The sequence below is a fragment of the Populus trichocarpa genome, chromosome 10 (genome assembly GCF_000002775.5).
Source record: "Populus trichocarpa isolate Nisqually-1 chromosome 10, P.trichocarpa_v4.1, whole genome shotgun sequence".
In the NCBI taxonomy this organism is placed as follows: domain Eukaryota; kingdom Viridiplantae; phylum Streptophyta; class Magnoliopsida; order Malpighiales; family Salicaceae; genus Populus; species Populus trichocarpa.
Window position 1 is genome coordinate 17,256,278 of NC_037294.2, and position 17,098 is coordinate 17,273,375.

General features: G+C 34.5%; 2 protein-coding genes and 1 long non-coding RNA gene across 6 annotated transcripts; 2 read left to right on the top strand and 1 right to left on the bottom strand.

Moving 5' to 3' along the window:
* Positions 1 to 435: 435 nt before the first annotated feature.
* Positions 436 to 1,901, top strand: LOC7492952 (protein BPS1, chloroplastic). Its single transcript, XM_002315029.4, has one exon. The coding sequence runs from the start codon at positions 687 to 689 to the stop codon at positions 1,875 to 1,877; it is 1,191 nt and encodes a 396-aa protein (XP_002315065.2). The 5' UTR covers positions 436 to 686; the 3' UTR covers positions 1,878 to 1,901.
* Positions 1,902 to 3,299: 1,398 nt separating this feature from the next.
* On the bottom strand, positions 3,300 to 10,322 carry LOC7492953 (uncharacterized). 4 transcript variants are annotated; one of them, XM_024610943.2, is made up of 12 exons: positions 9,469 to 10,317; positions 9,177 to 9,293; positions 8,886 to 9,078; positions 8,529 to 8,695; positions 8,237 to 8,411; positions 7,586 to 7,647; positions 6,226 to 6,307; positions 5,656 to 5,713; positions 5,367 to 5,491; positions 4,170 to 4,253; positions 4,008 to 4,078; positions 3,300 to 3,878 (listed from the first exon to the last, which is right to left on the bottom strand). In XM_024610943.2, the coding sequence occupies exons 1-12, from the start codon at positions 9,990 to 9,992 to the stop codon at positions 3,752 to 3,754; spliced, it is 1,785 nt and encodes a 594-aa protein (XP_024466711.1). In that variant the 5' UTR covers positions 9,993 to 10,317; the 3' UTR covers positions 3,300 to 3,751. The 4 variants fall into 4 exon arrangements, 1 of the variants encoding a protein (XP_024466711.1); XR_002984422.2 differs by having other exon boundaries at positions 3,800 to 3,878; positions 4,170 to 4,243; positions 9,469 to 10,318; XR_008060361.1 differs by lacking the exons at positions 3,300 to 3,878; positions 4,008 to 4,078 and having other exon boundaries at positions 4,170 to 4,243; positions 5,656 to 5,769; positions 9,469 to 10,322.
* A 4,774-nt stretch (positions 10,323 to 15,096) lies between these two features.
* LOC112328912 (uncharacterized) lies at positions 15,097 to 17,083 on the top strand. The gene is made up of 2 exons (XR_002984232.2): positions 15,097 to 15,583; positions 16,795 to 17,083. It is a non-coding gene; the product is annotated as an uncharacterized LOC112328912 (long non-coding RNA).
* The last annotated feature ends 15 nt before the right edge of the window (positions 17,084 to 17,098 follow it).

Sequence of the window (17,098 nt, forward strand, 5' to 3'; positions counted from 1 at the left end):
AAGTTTCGATAATGACACCACTAGTACCGTTGAAAAAATCTCGAGGAAACGAATCCAACGACATTAAAAAAAATCACCAACAATGACTGGAGTGTATAACAAGAGCCGTTCGAAGGTAAATGAACCCCAACACATTTGAACAACTCGTGTAGCCTACTTTAATTACTGTTCTTGACTTTTCTCGTCGATATTTTTGCAACAATATCAATAATATCATCATCAAAATTTTGATATTTTCAGTATTTTTTTCTCTTTCCCTCTTTTTCTTTTTTTTTTTATTATAAATTATATTAGTTAATTTTTAGAATTAAAGAGAGTCATAACCGAAACTTGTGGAAGTAATCTATAACTTTCTAAAATTATGTTATATTTTTAAATATTTTTTATATTGTGTTATCTTACTTGTTTTTTAAGTTTTAAAGTAAAATATTTATTTTTTTAAAAAAAATAATATTTTATAGTTTAAAATTATTTTGATATAATAAATTAAAAAAAATTAATATATTTAAAAAAAAAAAAAACCCTTGAAAAGGCAAACCTCTAAACACGGCTTTATTATTGTCCGGATCTGCACCGCGTCAAAAGGTAAAAAGTGAAAGTAGCGTGCAGCGACTTTACCATCGAGCATCCACTCATGCCAACTGCGCAGCAGCTTCCTCATTTCTTTCTTTTCATCTCCTTTTCGTATGTTTAAAATCCCAGCCACCATTTTCTCTTTTGATTTTGAGACGCTTTATATTTCTTTTCATTTCATTTCTCATCATCATCATCTATCACCAATCACAATGTTTCTAACAGAGACTTCCATTTTCCCTTCCTTCTTCGATCCGTTTAACAATACGAAGAAGAAGAACAAGAAAGATGCAGCCCATATGAAATTCGACCTTTTCTCTCACTCCTTCGACGAATCCCTTCTTCGTCGTCTCAAAACTTTAACCAATTCCTCCTCCTCATCTCCACCGTCCGTTGCAATAAATCTCTCCTGGCTTTCCTCAGCCCTTGATTTTCTCTCCTACACACATAACGAAGCCATAAATCTACTTTCTTCTCTCAAGCTCGATAATTCTTTGGATTTTTACCTGGATAACAGTGTCAGGCTCCTCGATCTCTGCAACTCGATCAGTTCAGAGATCGAACGCTTCCGCCATCGCCGACTTGTCCTCAGTTTTGCACTTCACGTTCTTAACAACGGCAGTGAAGATCAAGAGAAGCTGACAAGAGCTAGGGTTTCATTATCTGATTGGGTAAATAATTACAAAGGACCCATATTTGATAGCAACAACAATTTGGAGAATTTAGCGAGAGATTTGGCATTGAGGCTTAAGGAGGTTCCACGTGGAAAGATCTCAGCCGATGAAAGGCTAGTTCGCCGTACGATCTTCGCCGTTGGGTTAGTAACGGTATTCGTTGCTGGAGTTGTGGTCACGGCGTTACGTGGATCCACGGGCTTAGTTGTTGCCGTTAGAGCGCCGCCTGAGTTTTTGTGGGCCGACTCGTTCAATTTTCTCAACACAATGATTTCAAATAGGCCAGACAAAAAGAGGTATCTACTCAACGAGCTTGATGAGATGGAGGCGCGTATTAAGGAAGTGAGTGGCGTCATGGTCGACGGTAGCGGAGAGAACGGGGAAAGGTCAAGCAGTGCCGTTAAGGAGCTGGAGATGGTGACGGAGAGGTTAGGAGGGGGATTGGATAGGTTGGGTAACGGCGTGAATGAAGTATTCAATTCGGTTTTGAGTACTAGAAAGGGGATGCTGGAGAAAATGAGAGTGGGTCCACCACAGGAGAAACGAAGCGATGCTAAAAAGGTTACAAGTAACCTATACACTAAGCGTGTACTGGATAATGTGTCTCCTGGTGTTTCTAGAATAGTTTAAAATACAATAAAAGTTTTTTATATATATTTTTTATATCATTACATTAGCATTAAAAAAATAATCTAGAAAGTGTTAATTAAATTAGATTTGTGGTCCTGGTTTCGTTCCGGAAATTAAATAGAATAGTTTAAAAAACCTTAAATAATCAAATCATTTTCAAAACCAACAAAGAATTCTACAGGAAGCAAGTTTAAAAAAAGCAGAATGTGGTCTCAAGGAAGAGATAAGAAAAAAAAAACTAGCTTTAGGCAAAGGAAAATAAAAAACCAAGCGAATATCTTAATCGTGGTCAAATCTTTAAGAGTAGTAACATTCAATTAAGAAATTTATTATAAGTCAATTTAAAAAACTTGTTAAATTAAAAAATAACAAAAAAAAAATAAGGATCAAATATGAGAGAATAAAACTCAAAGGTGAGAGAAATTATAAAACAAAATAAATTTTAAAAATGATCTCAAACAAAAACAAAATAGCAATCAAAGGATGAAGATCAATTTTGAAAGATCAATTTTGAAAGATAAAAAAAATAAAGGAGGTGAAATTTAAAAGGCATTATAATTTTATAAATTATTTAAGATAAAAAAACTTTAATAAAAATAAGACGAATCAAATCTGAAAAATTAACAAATATGCTTTGGATTTTTTAATGGGATAACATGAAAATCTAGGAGGAGAGAGAGAAGAAAAAAAAAAATTGTCACGGGCACCAAACCCTAAGGAATCCCATAACACACATCACCCCATTGCGTAGAGGGTGTTATGAGGATTCCAACACCACTGGTGAACACGACTTTCAATGACCGAGCATGCCTTATTACACGCTGCTCAAATAGCGCGAGGGTCGTCCACTTGCTAGCACATGCCATCAAGTTTTTTTTTAAAAAAAAATATTTAATATTTATTAAAATACAATAATGCCCGTGAATATAACCAAAAAAATGGTAAAAAAACCAAAAAACTAATTTTACAGTGCAATAAAAATAAGATGCCTAATATAACACCATATAATTTGTAATATATGATTATATCATCGTAAAAATATCAATTTACCCTCAAATACATTGTTTATAATTAAGGGATAATTACATCATTTCATTATTGCACTAAATAACTAAATAGTGTTACGAGCAATGTCTTGAAATTCATTGGAATTCATCCAAAATAGTTTCAATAAAAAATGCTTTGTTATAACATGATCCACGGTGTATGATTAATTACATTACATTATCACTCACCAATTCAAAGTTCCTACTTTCTCAATTTTATTTTCTATTCGAATTACTGTACATTAAAAACAACGAGTGATTTGCTTGTTCAATCAGAATGAGAAGCTTTAAATAACTTACAAGCTACGGAGACAACCATCGGTTACTTCGTACCCTTAAAATATTAGTTCATCAGAAACAAAGCGAAGGCAACGCGTAGCTAACAAGTGGTAGATACAAACCAATTGGAGTTCAATATTTGTCAAGGTTGCTTTCATGCAGTCGAGGGTGTGCGACAAAAGGAGGGAAAAAACATTAAAAAAATACGAGGCAAAAGAAGGATACTTTCCTCTCACAATTGGGAAAAACCAAAAAGAAACGGAAACCAAAAACAGATGACATTTAATAAAAACCATTCTCCGGTGTGCATGCCCCTCTTGTTACAAAGAAACGGAACGGCCGTGTCATCCTCGATCATCCTCTCTTTACAAGCTGCTAACTGGAACTCTGGCTGCATATAACCTACACATCTATCCTAGCTAAATATTCAGATACAATAACTTACAAGAAAAGGACATCATTTCCTTCTTGGCATCAACAGGACAAGATCTATCACTAGTTGAGCCCTATAGAGCAGGTAAAAGTGTACATGTGGAAAATTAATGTCTATTAGCTGCTGTTTTGAATCGGTTGTGAAGCACATCTGTCTTCAATGGCTTCAGAGCTCAAAATTTTTCTAAGAGAGCGATACTGTAGACGAACATTCTCACCACTGCCAATAATCTTAAGCAAGTACCTGAAAGAAAGGAAGGGAAATATCTTGGCACTTTGCATCTAACATCCACACAATGTTTCAATTTACCAATTCTGTGATTATCAGAATGCAAGTAGTGTTTAACTGCTCTAAAAAGCCATCTCAACTCACCAGCCATTCAGACACTGTGAAGTGATGATTGCTTCCTTTCCAACAAATTTTTCTGGTGTCCTCCTATTTCCCTGCATGGTTCAAAACATCGCTCAAATTTTCATTCATTCAAGTGACAACAGCTATAATCAGAATACAGGCAACAGAATGCTAAAAACTAACCTTAATCATTACTTTCTCATTTACAGAAAAAGGATACTGCACTCCTCTATGCAAGCCATCAGCAGCAGCAATATCTACATTCTCCTAGGGACAAATAAATAATCAGTTAAAATGCATAAGCTTGAAACCAACTCACTTCCTAATGCATAACAGAATGCACCATTCACAGTAAAAATTTCAGCAATTCGTTACGGTTTTGATCAAAAGATTATTTGCTGATAATTTCATGATTTAAGCTCGCTTAACAGCCTCTGCTAGAAGCAAAATTTAATAATAGACATATAAAGTGGCAGTCCAACATCACCAGCAATAACGTTAAAATTAGGTCAGATTTGATACCCTATGCAACCAGTAGCAGTTTCAGAATTAACATAGTTGCCACAAAACATTCACCCAAGTACATTGGATGTTCAATTGTGGGAGATAAACAAATTCTAAAATTCAGATAAAAAACAAGACTGTAAACAGCCAAAAGAGAAAAAAAAATCATTTCAACAATCACCAAGGAGAAACTGTCTTCCACAAACCAGCTACCTTTCCAGCATGCCGGTTTTGGAAACAAAAAATTTACAGTATTGATCATTGAAAACATCAAACACGCAGAATCCTTTTGATAATACAATGCTCCTTAAAGAGCCTTTTGATAATACAATGCTCCTTAAAGAGTTACCAATGTTCCATATCAGTTGAGGGAAAATATACCAAATTGAGGTTCCTCACACCAATTCCTAATGATTCATTTGTGGTTTCAGTCATCATCAGATTGTAATTGATTTCAAAGCATTTAAAAAAGAATAAAAAAAAAGAGTTGAGTAGTTTTGATCACTGAATCACTGACAAAAATCAGAACAGAACCCTTTCAAAATAGAACGCTACAGGAAGAGCTATCAATGTTCCATAACAGTTGAGGCAAAATATGCCACAATCAAGGTTCTTCACACCAATTCTTAATGCCTCATTTGTGCTGTAAGTCACCATTAGATAATTATGGATATCACCTACTGTCTACAGAGCCAATGCCCATGTTGAAATTTATACAAATTTTCTAAGTCACACATCCAAATTCCCTTTGCGTTGCCTTCCCGACAACCACTTCAAAATTAAGTAGTTGATGATTGGATATCCTTGCATGCTTGTATGAGTGCATTTACAGGATAACTAGATAATAAAAATATCAGGCTCTGATTCGAAGCATACCCTGTGTTGTCTCTTCATGGAATCTGTGTGATCACCCATTTCTTTGCGACGCTTCCGCAGAGTTGCATTATAAAATAGCCTTCGATCATCTTCATTCTTTACAGCTGCAGCAGCAGCTCTAAGAGCTGCATACAAGTTATAATATTAGAACAAAAACAAAAAAAGATACAGTTAAGAGGTTCAGAAAAGGAATTGGTATCTAGCAAGACCAAGCATCAAAAGGATTTGTGTGAGAGAGAAAGAGGGCATAAACAAGACAAAATACTCAAACAAGTCAAGTAGAGCCTACCATAATTAGGAACCAAAGATCCAGCCTCAATTTCTGCATTGCAAAGTGTACATCTTGACTGCGATGCAAACAACTGGAGTTATGATTCTTGTCTCCTATATAGACTAGGAAAGTCTATTGTACAAAAGCAGCAGACTAGTACTCGTAAGAATATATCAAAGAGTATGTCACATCACAAGGTAGCAGTCCTTGAATAACAGAAAACATAAACAGGCTACACCTCTGTTTTTGTGCCTACGCAGTAAGAGCAATAAATACTAGCTGAAACATTTGATGAAGCGTCAATTGACATCTAGGTGGGATGGGGATTGTAATTCTTTCTACTGCTCGGGGTATAATGACAGGCCAAGAGCAAGGAATTTGATGGGTGTCCAAGTTTGTTGCTTGCTTTCATGTCATGTCATAAGAATATATGAAACATGCCCTGAAACTGCCTTGAATGTATGACACTACATCCAATACAAAAACATAGAGCATCTAGTGTTTTTACAATCTTACATATTCTTCCTAAGCTGCTATGAAAATTACTTCTAATTTCCATAAAAAAAAATAGCAGATAATCCTACTTACCATGTCAAGGACTCTTCTCAGCATGAGACCACCAAATGAATGTCCACAGGAAACAACCACGGCATCCTCAAGAAATGCACCTCTGAGGCATCATTAGATAAGTGAGCGGAAAAGGAATGACCCATTCAGTATTCACATAGCACACATTAGAACAGCAGTCAATTTCTTTGTATCTCTAAACAAGAGAGGTAAAACCGATACATGGATAAGAAGACCATGAATGTAAAAGTGATTTTATCATAATCACATAAGAAGTCACGCAGCCAAATAGAAAAAACTTTTCGAATTACTCTGATTTTTAATTCAACATTTCTTGCTTTTCTTGTAAACTTAGTCTATTTAGTAATGTCCTGCTTAAGAATTTAATGCTACTTGGGAATTATGGTTTATTTAGGAACTTAGAATAATAATGAGTGCCATGTATGGTTTTCCTTTTTCAATTTGGATTTCTATTACCTGTTTAGTTCAGAATTATTAGGGCTTTGGTGCCTATTATAGTTATATGTAATAGATGGGGACTTCAATGATGAAATTATGAGTCTTTCGGTTTAGTTTGGGCAGTTGCCTAAGAGTGTTTCTTTTTCTTTTCTTTTCTTTTTCTCTAAGTGCTCCTTTCTTCTATTTCTTTTTTTGCTACTAGTAACCTCGGTTAAGGGTTTTCTATTTTTTTTTATGACAAGGAACCCAGAATTCTGCTGAGGGCACCAAGAGATGAGGTTATCCAAAAACTTATGCATATAAAGTTGGTCCTTAATAACTACTTCTAGGAATACTCTCACGATGTATACATGCACAGGTAGACCAGCAGTGCTGCAAACTTCTCACTACATATCAATGAAATGGAAACATCGCAGAGATGAAATATAGACAAAAAGATTCATCACCCATCTTTTCCACCAACAACCTAAAAGTCTTAGTTACAGGGATATATGACCATACAAATTCCATGGCATGTGAAGTAGGTTATTGTGTTTGATCCTAAGAAATAATTTCAGGCTACGTATTTTTCTTTTATTGCTGAGTTACTCTCGAACTTAACACATGGACAGAAACACCATTAGAGAGGTTGATTGTGAAAAAACAGCAAGAAAGAATCTGCATAATAGTTTATTGCATTGTTCATATATGTTTATAAAAATTGCCACGCTGTATTAGTAGCAGTATGAAGTAGGGAATAAAGATATCTTAACCGGGTGAATTTAACAATATAATATAAGCCATGGAAAGAAAAAAGTGCCAGTCACATTGAATTGGAATAACCTACTTGATTCCAAGATTTGAAATTGTAACCCAAACTTGGATGCCAGTATATCAAATCCAACAAGCATAATGAAAAAACAGAAGCAAAGACAGAACTCACGATAGGGGATCTGAGAGAACACTTCTTAATGATAGCTCCTTATTCACATCATTTTGAGCAACCTGTAAATCCAAAATTTAATATGAAATCTCGTATGAAAAAATTACAATAGAAAGTTTCAGTTGATCAGCAAACCATAAAAGGTAAAGCATTAAACTTGACAATAAGAATGAAAGTCTCGACCCACGTGAATAAAGAACAAGTACAGACAGGAAACCGCATGATGATCTAATATTCTTTCACATTGAGAACCACCTCATTTCAGCTAAATTTTTCAATATTTTCCTTTTCTCCAGATGTCAAAGTCGAGAAATATTAGTTTTGCAAACCAGTGAAAATCACAGAATAGGAACTTGATCAATTACAACATGAGTTCCATGATTGTTGCTTGAGAAGGGTTCTTTGAGATCCAATGTTTGCAGTGCAAATTCTATTTGTTGAAGGAAACTGACTGAAAACAGGGTGGACAACACAGATGTTTATCTACTTCAGCACAACCTACTCTTAACAACCTTTAGAGAAGAATAGAGAAAAAGGAGAGGACACAAAGCACAACAAACAAAGAAGGATAAATCTAATATACAAAGTTTTGGTTAGTGTACATTCTTTTTACTCTTACAGCCTTACAGGCAAACTCCAGTTGGAACTTACATAAGTATTATCAGGTCGATTGCAATTTACATCCTCCTCAGCGGAAAGGTCATCCAAAAACTGACTCACAGATATTGGCACATAGCTCTGGGGAATAACATGACCAGCTGCTGCAATAGGAGAACAATCTAAAATGGCATTGCCCTGTGGCATGAGTCTAAATGCCAGTGAAGTCCTGCAGCAGTTAAGTTAAATAAGCAGCCTAAAGATGAAAAAGAATTGTAACAAATATAACATTTTTAAACATAAGATGCGTGAGAATAATTAGTTTCAAATAAAAAAATAGTTATACCTGCCACCACTGTTAGCACCCGATGAGTAATCAGGAGCAGCTCTATACGAGGCAGCAGGACGAAGTCCAGCAGTAGTGTGGCTAAGTGTCTTGCCAGTAATGAGTAAAAGATTCCCTGGAGCTGAACTACAATCAGCCAAGTACCAGTGACCATTGGGGTCACAAACCTAGGGGCGAAAAGCATGTAAGATAGTATAAAACAAATTACATCTATTACTCATGGCTTGGGAAAAAGAAAGAAAGAAACTTTAGAATTAACTTGAACCCGCAAGTGCTATACTACTCAGGAATAAATCTCCAACACTAAAGAATAACACTTGTTATAGATATCATTTTGTTTAAAAGACAGAAAAACACCTGCAGACCAGGACTGTCCGAGGAAATCAAAGTCAACAGTCCCTTTTCAACTTCCCCATTAACTGCCATCTTCCCTCCTCCAATAGCCCCTTTTCCATTTTGTAAAGAAGTATGAGAATAAGTGGCAACAAGCACCGAAGAAGACACCTCGCCAGCAGGCAATGGCGTATCATCAAGTAATTGATTGAAAACGCTGCAGTCAACAAAATTTGCAAGCTTCATATCATTCATAAAAGTCATAGCCACCACAAACTTTCAAAATAAAATATCCACCATCATCACCATCCTTACTCGCTCCTTAAACGAAGATGTCTTGCTATTGCACATAAAGCAGAACGCGCTGCCTTTCCCATACACCTAAATATTTCAGCCATACACGGCGGAGACGAATCACAATCTTCAACTGGCCTGCCACGCATTTATAACAAAAAAAAAATCAATCCTGACAGAAACCACAACTATTTACACACTCAAAGTTTTAAGCTTTACACTAATTACACACAAAACCATTTAAAAGTTTCAAGTCTTCCACTAATTACACACTTCTAATCAAAATTCACACTAATGAAACAAACATTTTAACCTTCCAGCCCTGTACATGTAAACTCCGCGGCTGCTACAACCTTTAACGACACCGTTTTGAGATCTACTCCTAAAATACAACCTTGCGGCCTCGAGGCCACACCGCATAAGGGAGGCTTCTGCACTCCCCAATTCAATAACCGCGGCGTTATGCTTCATTAATGACCCCGATAACGCCTCAACCGCTCGCACGTAGGGCCCACCAGGAGCCCCATCGTAGGGAGAGATATCGGAGAGACGAACCGTAGCCAACATGAGGGCTGGCTCGGCGGAGTGGTGGGCCGCGGATGCGATCGGGGAAATTACATGATCGAGGGAAGGTGGTGGTGGTGGTGGAGGAGGAGGAGGAGGAGGGGGGAAGCGGTGAGAGGAGGAGGAGAGTGGGACCAGAGAAAGGGGGGATTGGGATTGAGTGTGGGAGGGTGTAGCCGGGGATCTATGGGTGGAGGTGGAGAGAGGGATTGGGTGTGGTGCTACCGTAGTAGAGGTTTGCTGGTGCTGATGTTGGATCATCACCAAAACCATTAATCATTGTTTTGGTGTTAGATTAATTTTGCTTGGTTTTTGGGGGTTTTGGTGTAGAATTGTGGGAAATTAGGGTTTTGAATTTCAAGTTATTTTTGTTTCTTAAAATGGAAAAATTGTACTGGTAACAGCTAATAACTAATACCCAGGTGAGGTGGGGACTTGTGTTTTTTGGAGCTTTTGGTTTTGTTTATGAGAAAATGAGAGAGAGAATTACTACAGGCTGGGAGTTGTTAATGGGTCCTTGCATTTCAATTCTGGGTTTCAGGCTTTTGCTCTGAGTGGATGTGGCTTCATGGACGAGGGAGAGTGTGAGAAGCTTTTTGCTCGGCCCTCTCTCTTTTATAATAAAAGTTTTCCTGCAATCTGTGAACTTCAGAGGTGCGGGTGTTTCCTGCTCTGTTGGGAATTGACTGTTCATTGTTACTAATTCGAGATAACATCTAATATTAAAAATAAATACACCATGTGGATTATACCTTGTACATATTAATAAAAATTGAAAAAAAAAAACCACATTAAATTTTTTTTAAAAAAAATTAACTCTAATCGGTGTAACTTAACTTATCAAGCTCTAAATTTGCTTTTTAGATATTACCGGTTCGAGTCCTGCAAAACTCAGGGTCATTGGAGGTTTATATGGTCGTTAACTTTAAGATCCGTTGGATTAATCGAGATACACGCAAGCTGGTTCAGACACACATATTAATTAAAAAAAAAAGGTTACACCTTCGAGTTCTTCAAAGATAAATGATAGCCATCTCTTCTTAATGAAATAGGACAAAAATTAATCTTAAAACATAACCAAGCCAGATTGGTAAAAAGAAATAATGCTATACTTCGTCACTGTTTTCTAAAGTTCACAGGTTCATGTGTTGCCTCTTATAAAACTTCAAGTGCTGAATCGGAATCGCAAACATGGATAATCATTTCATGGATGAGTGAAAATCTTTATCAAGTTTTAAATAGCAGAACTAGAGGTCTTATTTCAATAATGAGCACACAAATTCACGATTTTGCTCGAAATTTTATGATGATCGGTGAGTGACTCTAAAAAAATATTCTCAATATTTATTATAATTTTTTTTAAGAATATTTATATATTTTTTTTTGTTTGAAAGTGTGATAGCCGTTGTTTTTTAAAGTGTTTTTTCTCGGAAATACATTAAAATAATATTTTTAATATCAACACATCAAAATAATTTAAAAATACTAAAAAAATAATTCAAAGCGAAAACAATTAATTTTTTTAAAATACTTTTAAAATACAAAAATAAACAATCCACCATAAAATTTTAAAATATCAAATGGAGGATAAACAAGACATTTATTATTTTAGTTGCAGCATCAAACTCGGAACTGGAAAGTAAAAAGAGAGCATAAACACAGAGTCTTGTGCTATTCAACTAAGGAAGCGTTTGGGAACGCGGTTCAACCCGCGTTCCCAAAAAAATTGAATTTTTTTTTTTGCTAAAATTTAATATGGTTTGTACGTTTTGGATTGTTTTGATGTGCTGATGTCAAAAATGATTTTTAAAAAATGAAAAAACATCATTGGCATGTATTTTGGCACAAAAAGTTATTTGAAAAGCATCCGCAACCATACTGTCAAACACGCTCTAAGCCTAACGCCCGCGGATGAAGTGAGGAGGAAATCTCATTATCAATTGGAAGAAATATAATTGGTTCGGCTGCAATGTCCTGGTGGCAAGAACAACAAAATGTAAGACTATGCAAGGGTCTTGCATCTTATAGTGATAAAAAAAAAATTGTTAAGGATCAAATCTGAAGATAAAAACAATTAAAGAGAATCGTTGAATTTTTTTAGAGACAACACGATGGCAATCCAGAGACACAAAAAAAACATGTGTCACCTGGTCAAGTAGAGACCATCGAGAGGATTCCATTGCCACCCTGAATGCTATTATTTGGCCACGCAAATTAAATTCACTAACCCCATGCTCCTCCAGATTAATTATTTAAATAATATTATATAAGTGATAAAAGACGCAACAACCCCTCTCTCAACTCGATAATTATCGTGGAAACTAGAAGGAAAGTATGTAAATGCCCTTACACATCCGTTTCTTTTTTTGGATTCGAAGGATATGTTTCGACAATTTATTGTGCAATTAATTCTGAAACGCTTAAAATACCTTGTGACTTAGGTAGATGTCATTTTGCTCTTAAAGGAAACAACGTCATTACAGTGTGCACAAAAATGCATGAAGACCAATCTGCCCTCAATTAATTAAACAATGCCAAGTAAACCTCCGTATGAAAAGATGAAAAATACCCTTAAAATAAGCTTTTATAAAAAAAGGGCATGGATGTCATTATAATGTTTCACTCTACAATATTATAAGTCCAAGGCCACAATAAAAATTAAAAACCCGGTGACTTCTTTTCTTCTTCTTCTTCTTCTTCTTTTTTTTTTTTTTTAGTGATTGGCAATTCCACGAAACCGGCCAAAATTAACCCTTGCAAAACTTTCCCCTTCCCAGACCACAACAACAGGATGGTATTTTTTTTTTTGGACAATATAAAACAATTTATAAGCGAGCAACAGTGGGATAAATTGGGCACACAAAATTAAAAAAAAATAGCAAATTGATGTTAGTTAAAAAAATTAAGTGAAATAACTCTGTTACATCGTATCATGTTTTTTTAAAACAACATGGTTAAATTGTGTTATTTTTTGCTTAACCGATTTCAAAAATAACAAAAAAAATCTTAAAATTGCTAAAATTAGAGGGTATCGATGAGATTTTTGACATCTAAATATCCAACGGTCCGCAAAGCGACATAATTGTTATTATAAGGAAAATGACCTATAGAAAATTCTGTAAAAATTTAAGCGCGATCCAATGGATAAATCGAAAGTTATGACTTTTTTGAGCTGTCATTCTGATCTGACATGGTTAGACCTTTTCTTAGATCTAGACCTATCTCGGTAGCCCATAAATGCATCTGTTAGGCCATCCACGTAATCTGTTTGAGGCATATTACCATTTAATTATAACAAACTCACACATAATTGCTCAAAATCACCCACCATTGTGTGAATAATAACTTATTAAAAATTTAATTATAGTCTATTTTTGAGTCAACAAGTTAGACAAAATATATATTTTGAATCATAAAATATATTTGAAAGAAATTTTTTATAAAATTATTGTTTTCACGTAAAATAATTAATCGATTAATAGAATTGAATTCAAATAATCGACTAATTTAAATAAAAAAAATTAAAATTTAATTATATCATATTTCTAAAAGATGGCATAATTAAAATATATTATTTTACCAGTTTTTTTAAAAAAACATATATCAATTCACCCATTTTTTAACCGTGCTAATTTCTTCTTTTAAAAAAATCCGCAACAGTGTGCTTGTAGCCAAACACAATTACATTCTCCAAAGCAGGCAAAAAGAAGGTGGCAAGATCATGATGGCCTGTGTACTCTGCGACGTCGTCTGTACTCTCAAAAGAATACTAAAAAATATGAGTGGAACGTTGCTGCCCGTTCTCAATTCTCACACCTGTCATGCCAGGTTGAACCGGTGACAAGTTTTAGATAAACACTAACTACTTTATCAACACTTTACTGTATATTGTAATTTTGTCTTAAAAAATTACTGGGCATGTAAACTATTTTAATATATTTTTTAACATAAAAAAATTAAAATATAAATAAAAAAATTTATGCAACATCTAATTAAATACAAAAATAATTATCCTTGTAAATAAAAAAAATCATCAACAATAGCTAAAAGAAAAATTAAAAAGATTAAAAGATAACAAAAATAAAATCAGGATACTTAATTACATAAAATAAAATAAGATATTTATTCAATTGTATTTACTAAACTTGTTTATTAAAATAAAAAATATAACAAAAATATAAATAAAAACACAAATGAAACTGATTGAATAAAATAACACATTAAAAAAATATCATGCAAAGTCAAGCATGTCAAAAATATTATTTAAAAATAAATATTTTTTACATTAAGAAATAAAGTTCATTTGAATAAACCCCCCACGCGCGCGCGCGCGCACATATATATATATATATATATATATATATATATATATATGAATTAGAATAACATATTAAAAATTCAAATGCAAACAAACAATTTTTTAAAAAAACTTTTATTACAAAAATATCTGCAACTCTCGTGATCCAGGTCATGAAACTGAGATAAAGTTATAGAAGAGAAATTGAAGATAATCATATCACCAATTTTTTTTTTAAAAAAAAGTATTGTGGAGCGATAAGATTGTAAAAGAAAATGAGAAAAAAAAGATATTGAGTGTAACAGCCCGACCTAACTTGCTATATATTGTCCGTTTTGGGCCTTACCGCCCTCACGGTTTTGTTCCTGGTAATGCGAGCCCACATCCGAGTCTGACGCCCCAAAATACGTATGACAAGTTAGCAACCAGCACTCTTAATAAGGCCAGCTACTAATCCCTCACCCGTTGATGTGGGATATGACATTGAGCGACATTAACTTTTCAAAATCATGACCCAGATCATCAGACTGCAAGTATTATAAATGGAAAAAATATGAAGCCCAATTCCTAACAAATCAAATATCAAATGATGAAACGGGAAAAAAAATCAATCACACAAAAATATTTAAGAAAAATTATAATTAAAGGAATGAGGGTGGAAATCAAAATAAAAAATAAATTAGAGGAAAGACAAACAAAAATTTTTAATTGGAGGGTTAAATTGAATTGAAAAATAACTTTAATAAAAAAAAATGATAGTTAAATTATAAAAAATAAAATAAAATAAATTTTAATTGAATGATAAAACTAAAAGCCAATAAAATTTTAACAAACGAATTGATAAATTATTTTTTTATAAAAATCAAGAACTGATGAAAAAAATAACAAGTAAGAAATTAAATTGAAAACAAATAAATTTTTTATAATAAAATTAAAAATAAAACAAAAAATAAAAAGGATAATCATATATTTGTTCTAGTAAAAAAGAAAAAAAAAGAAAGAAAGAAAAAAATGACCAACAAGAATTCGACGATCATATACACGCCGCACCGGTAGAAAAAAGTAATGATGGCGCTTCCAATAAAAACAGTGGCAGCAAGCATGGCTCCTGTCTTTTCGTCCGAAAAAATGGGAAGGAATCATGGCAACAAAAACACTGCTACCAGTAAAAAGTGTACGGGATTAGACTGCCACAGTTTGCATCTGTTTTTATGTAATTTTCTTAATTAGAGTTATAGTGCGGGTAGGCAGAATTTAATTGATTTTTTATATCGCATGGACTACGTGGCTTATTCGATGCCAAGTTTTAAAATTTTTCCCTGTTTTTCAACTAGAAAGAGAGAGACAGGAAAGTAGAAGGAGCATATGCACATGCAGAGGAGGGAGCCTGGGAAAAAAGGTGTTCTTCCAAGGGGTTGTCTAGCATGGCAACAACCAATCAACTGGGGAAAAAAATTTGATTGGGAGGTAATGTGTTTTAATTTGGTAACTGGGTTGGAATTTGAGAACTAGAATTTCATTGACTGGCTTGGAAAACAGGAGGAGCAACACGAGAAGCAGTGGCAGGGTCAGTTCTTTCCTATGGTTTTGCAAGAGTTATTTTAAAGCACTAATAGTAATTAGGATGATCATGATTCTTTTTTTTCGTGTTTTATGTACAATGCCGTTGATTCCTCTTTGTGCTGCATGATCTTAGGAGGTTTTTGAACGTTGTAAAGATCTCTTGCTTTCACAATTTACTGTATTTTGCTGCATCTGTACTGAGTTTGAGCATAACCAGGAGCAGGTTGCACTGGATACGGAGGATGACAACTCTCCTGCTGCAAATATAAGTAAATTCTCATCAAGTTCACAAAAAGAGATTGGTTCTCCTCTAATAACTTAAATGGCTTTCATGTTACTCAGATACAGATGTTGTCCATTGTCTGCAATGACTGGAACTTTGCTTCCCACTTTTAATGTGCTGGATAGATCTTGGGTTTCTCCCTTAGTTTTATTTTCCAGCTTAATGGGTCTAGAGGAGGGAAACACAAAACTGCATCAATTATTTATAAAAGCCATCCTTTTCCCGTAGTATATGATGACCTTCATGTGTTTACTGTAGATGTATAATTACACTGGTTGATGCGGTTGTTGGAGATTAGAAAATAGAACCGAGTTTATAATAATAGTATGCTCCACCATTATAACAAATTGCACTTCCGTCCCCTCACTGGCCAGGTTCCTGGATACCAGTCAGCTTAGAACTTCATCAAAATTCAAGCTTCAGCATTGCTTCCCAGTGGATTTAAAACAAATCGCACGACTATCATTTTTTGGATCTGTTGTATCTTCTTAATTATGATCAGTTCAACAATCTTTTCCTTGGCCTTTTCTGTTCTTGCTTTGCGAGACTGTTTAGAGTGGAAATCACCAATGAAAATGTTGTCAGATGTAGGTTGCAAATTTGTTTTCATCGCATTTTTTCACACCAATTCTCCACATTCTTTGACTGCTTAATGGATATGCCATAGTCTCTGTTTTTGCTTTGCCATTCATGCATATTGAGTGTTCAAGCAGCAGATGCAGAGTTCCAGATCAGATGTCACAAAAAAAAAATCTAGCTAGCTATAACATGTTGTATACGAGATGATCTCCTGTTATTGAAATAGAAATTCGAATTAATTCTGAACAACCACCTATTTTTTTTCTGTGTTTAAGCCTCGGCTTTGCCAAGTATAGCATTAGTCTATTTAGCCTGTCATCGATACACCTAATTTATTTTGTTTTCTATTGCAGAAGCAGTGAAGAGCTAGGCGGCCTGCACAGACAGCACATTTTGCTAATGACTGTGTAAATAGATGCAACTTTTGGGATGCTTCTGGATTATATCTACCAGGCAAGCTTCTGAAGAACTAGGATACCAGTAGTTTGCTTAGAATCAGTGCAGCCTTTTGATCTTGGTTAATGACCTGTTGACAGAGTTATCGTGACAATTTCTTAAGTTGCTCTACTAACTCAAACTTAACGTTGTGCATGTTTAGTATCTAAAATTTTTTTCCATAATAAACTTCTCCAGTAACTAACATTTATGAGTCTGCAC

Bases quoted from the DNA above. Each gene is read 5' to 3' on its own strand.
- LOC7492952 (XM_002315029.4), top strand. From the start codon at position 687: ATGTTTAAAATCCCAGCCACCATTTTCTCTTTTGATTTTGAGACGCTT.
- LOC7492953 (XM_024610943.2), bottom strand. From the start codon at position 9,992: ATGGTTTTGGTGATGATCCAACATCAGCACCAGCAAACCTCTACTACG. The intron at 8,696-8,885 runs GTGTTTTTCTGT...TTTCGCCCCTAG, and splicing joins CGGACAGTCCTGGTCTGCAG to GTTTGTGACCCCAATGGTCA. The intron at 5,714-6,225 runs GTAAGTAGGATT...TTTGCATCGCAG, and splicing joins TGAGAAGAGTCCTTGACATG to TCAAGATGTACACTTTGCAA.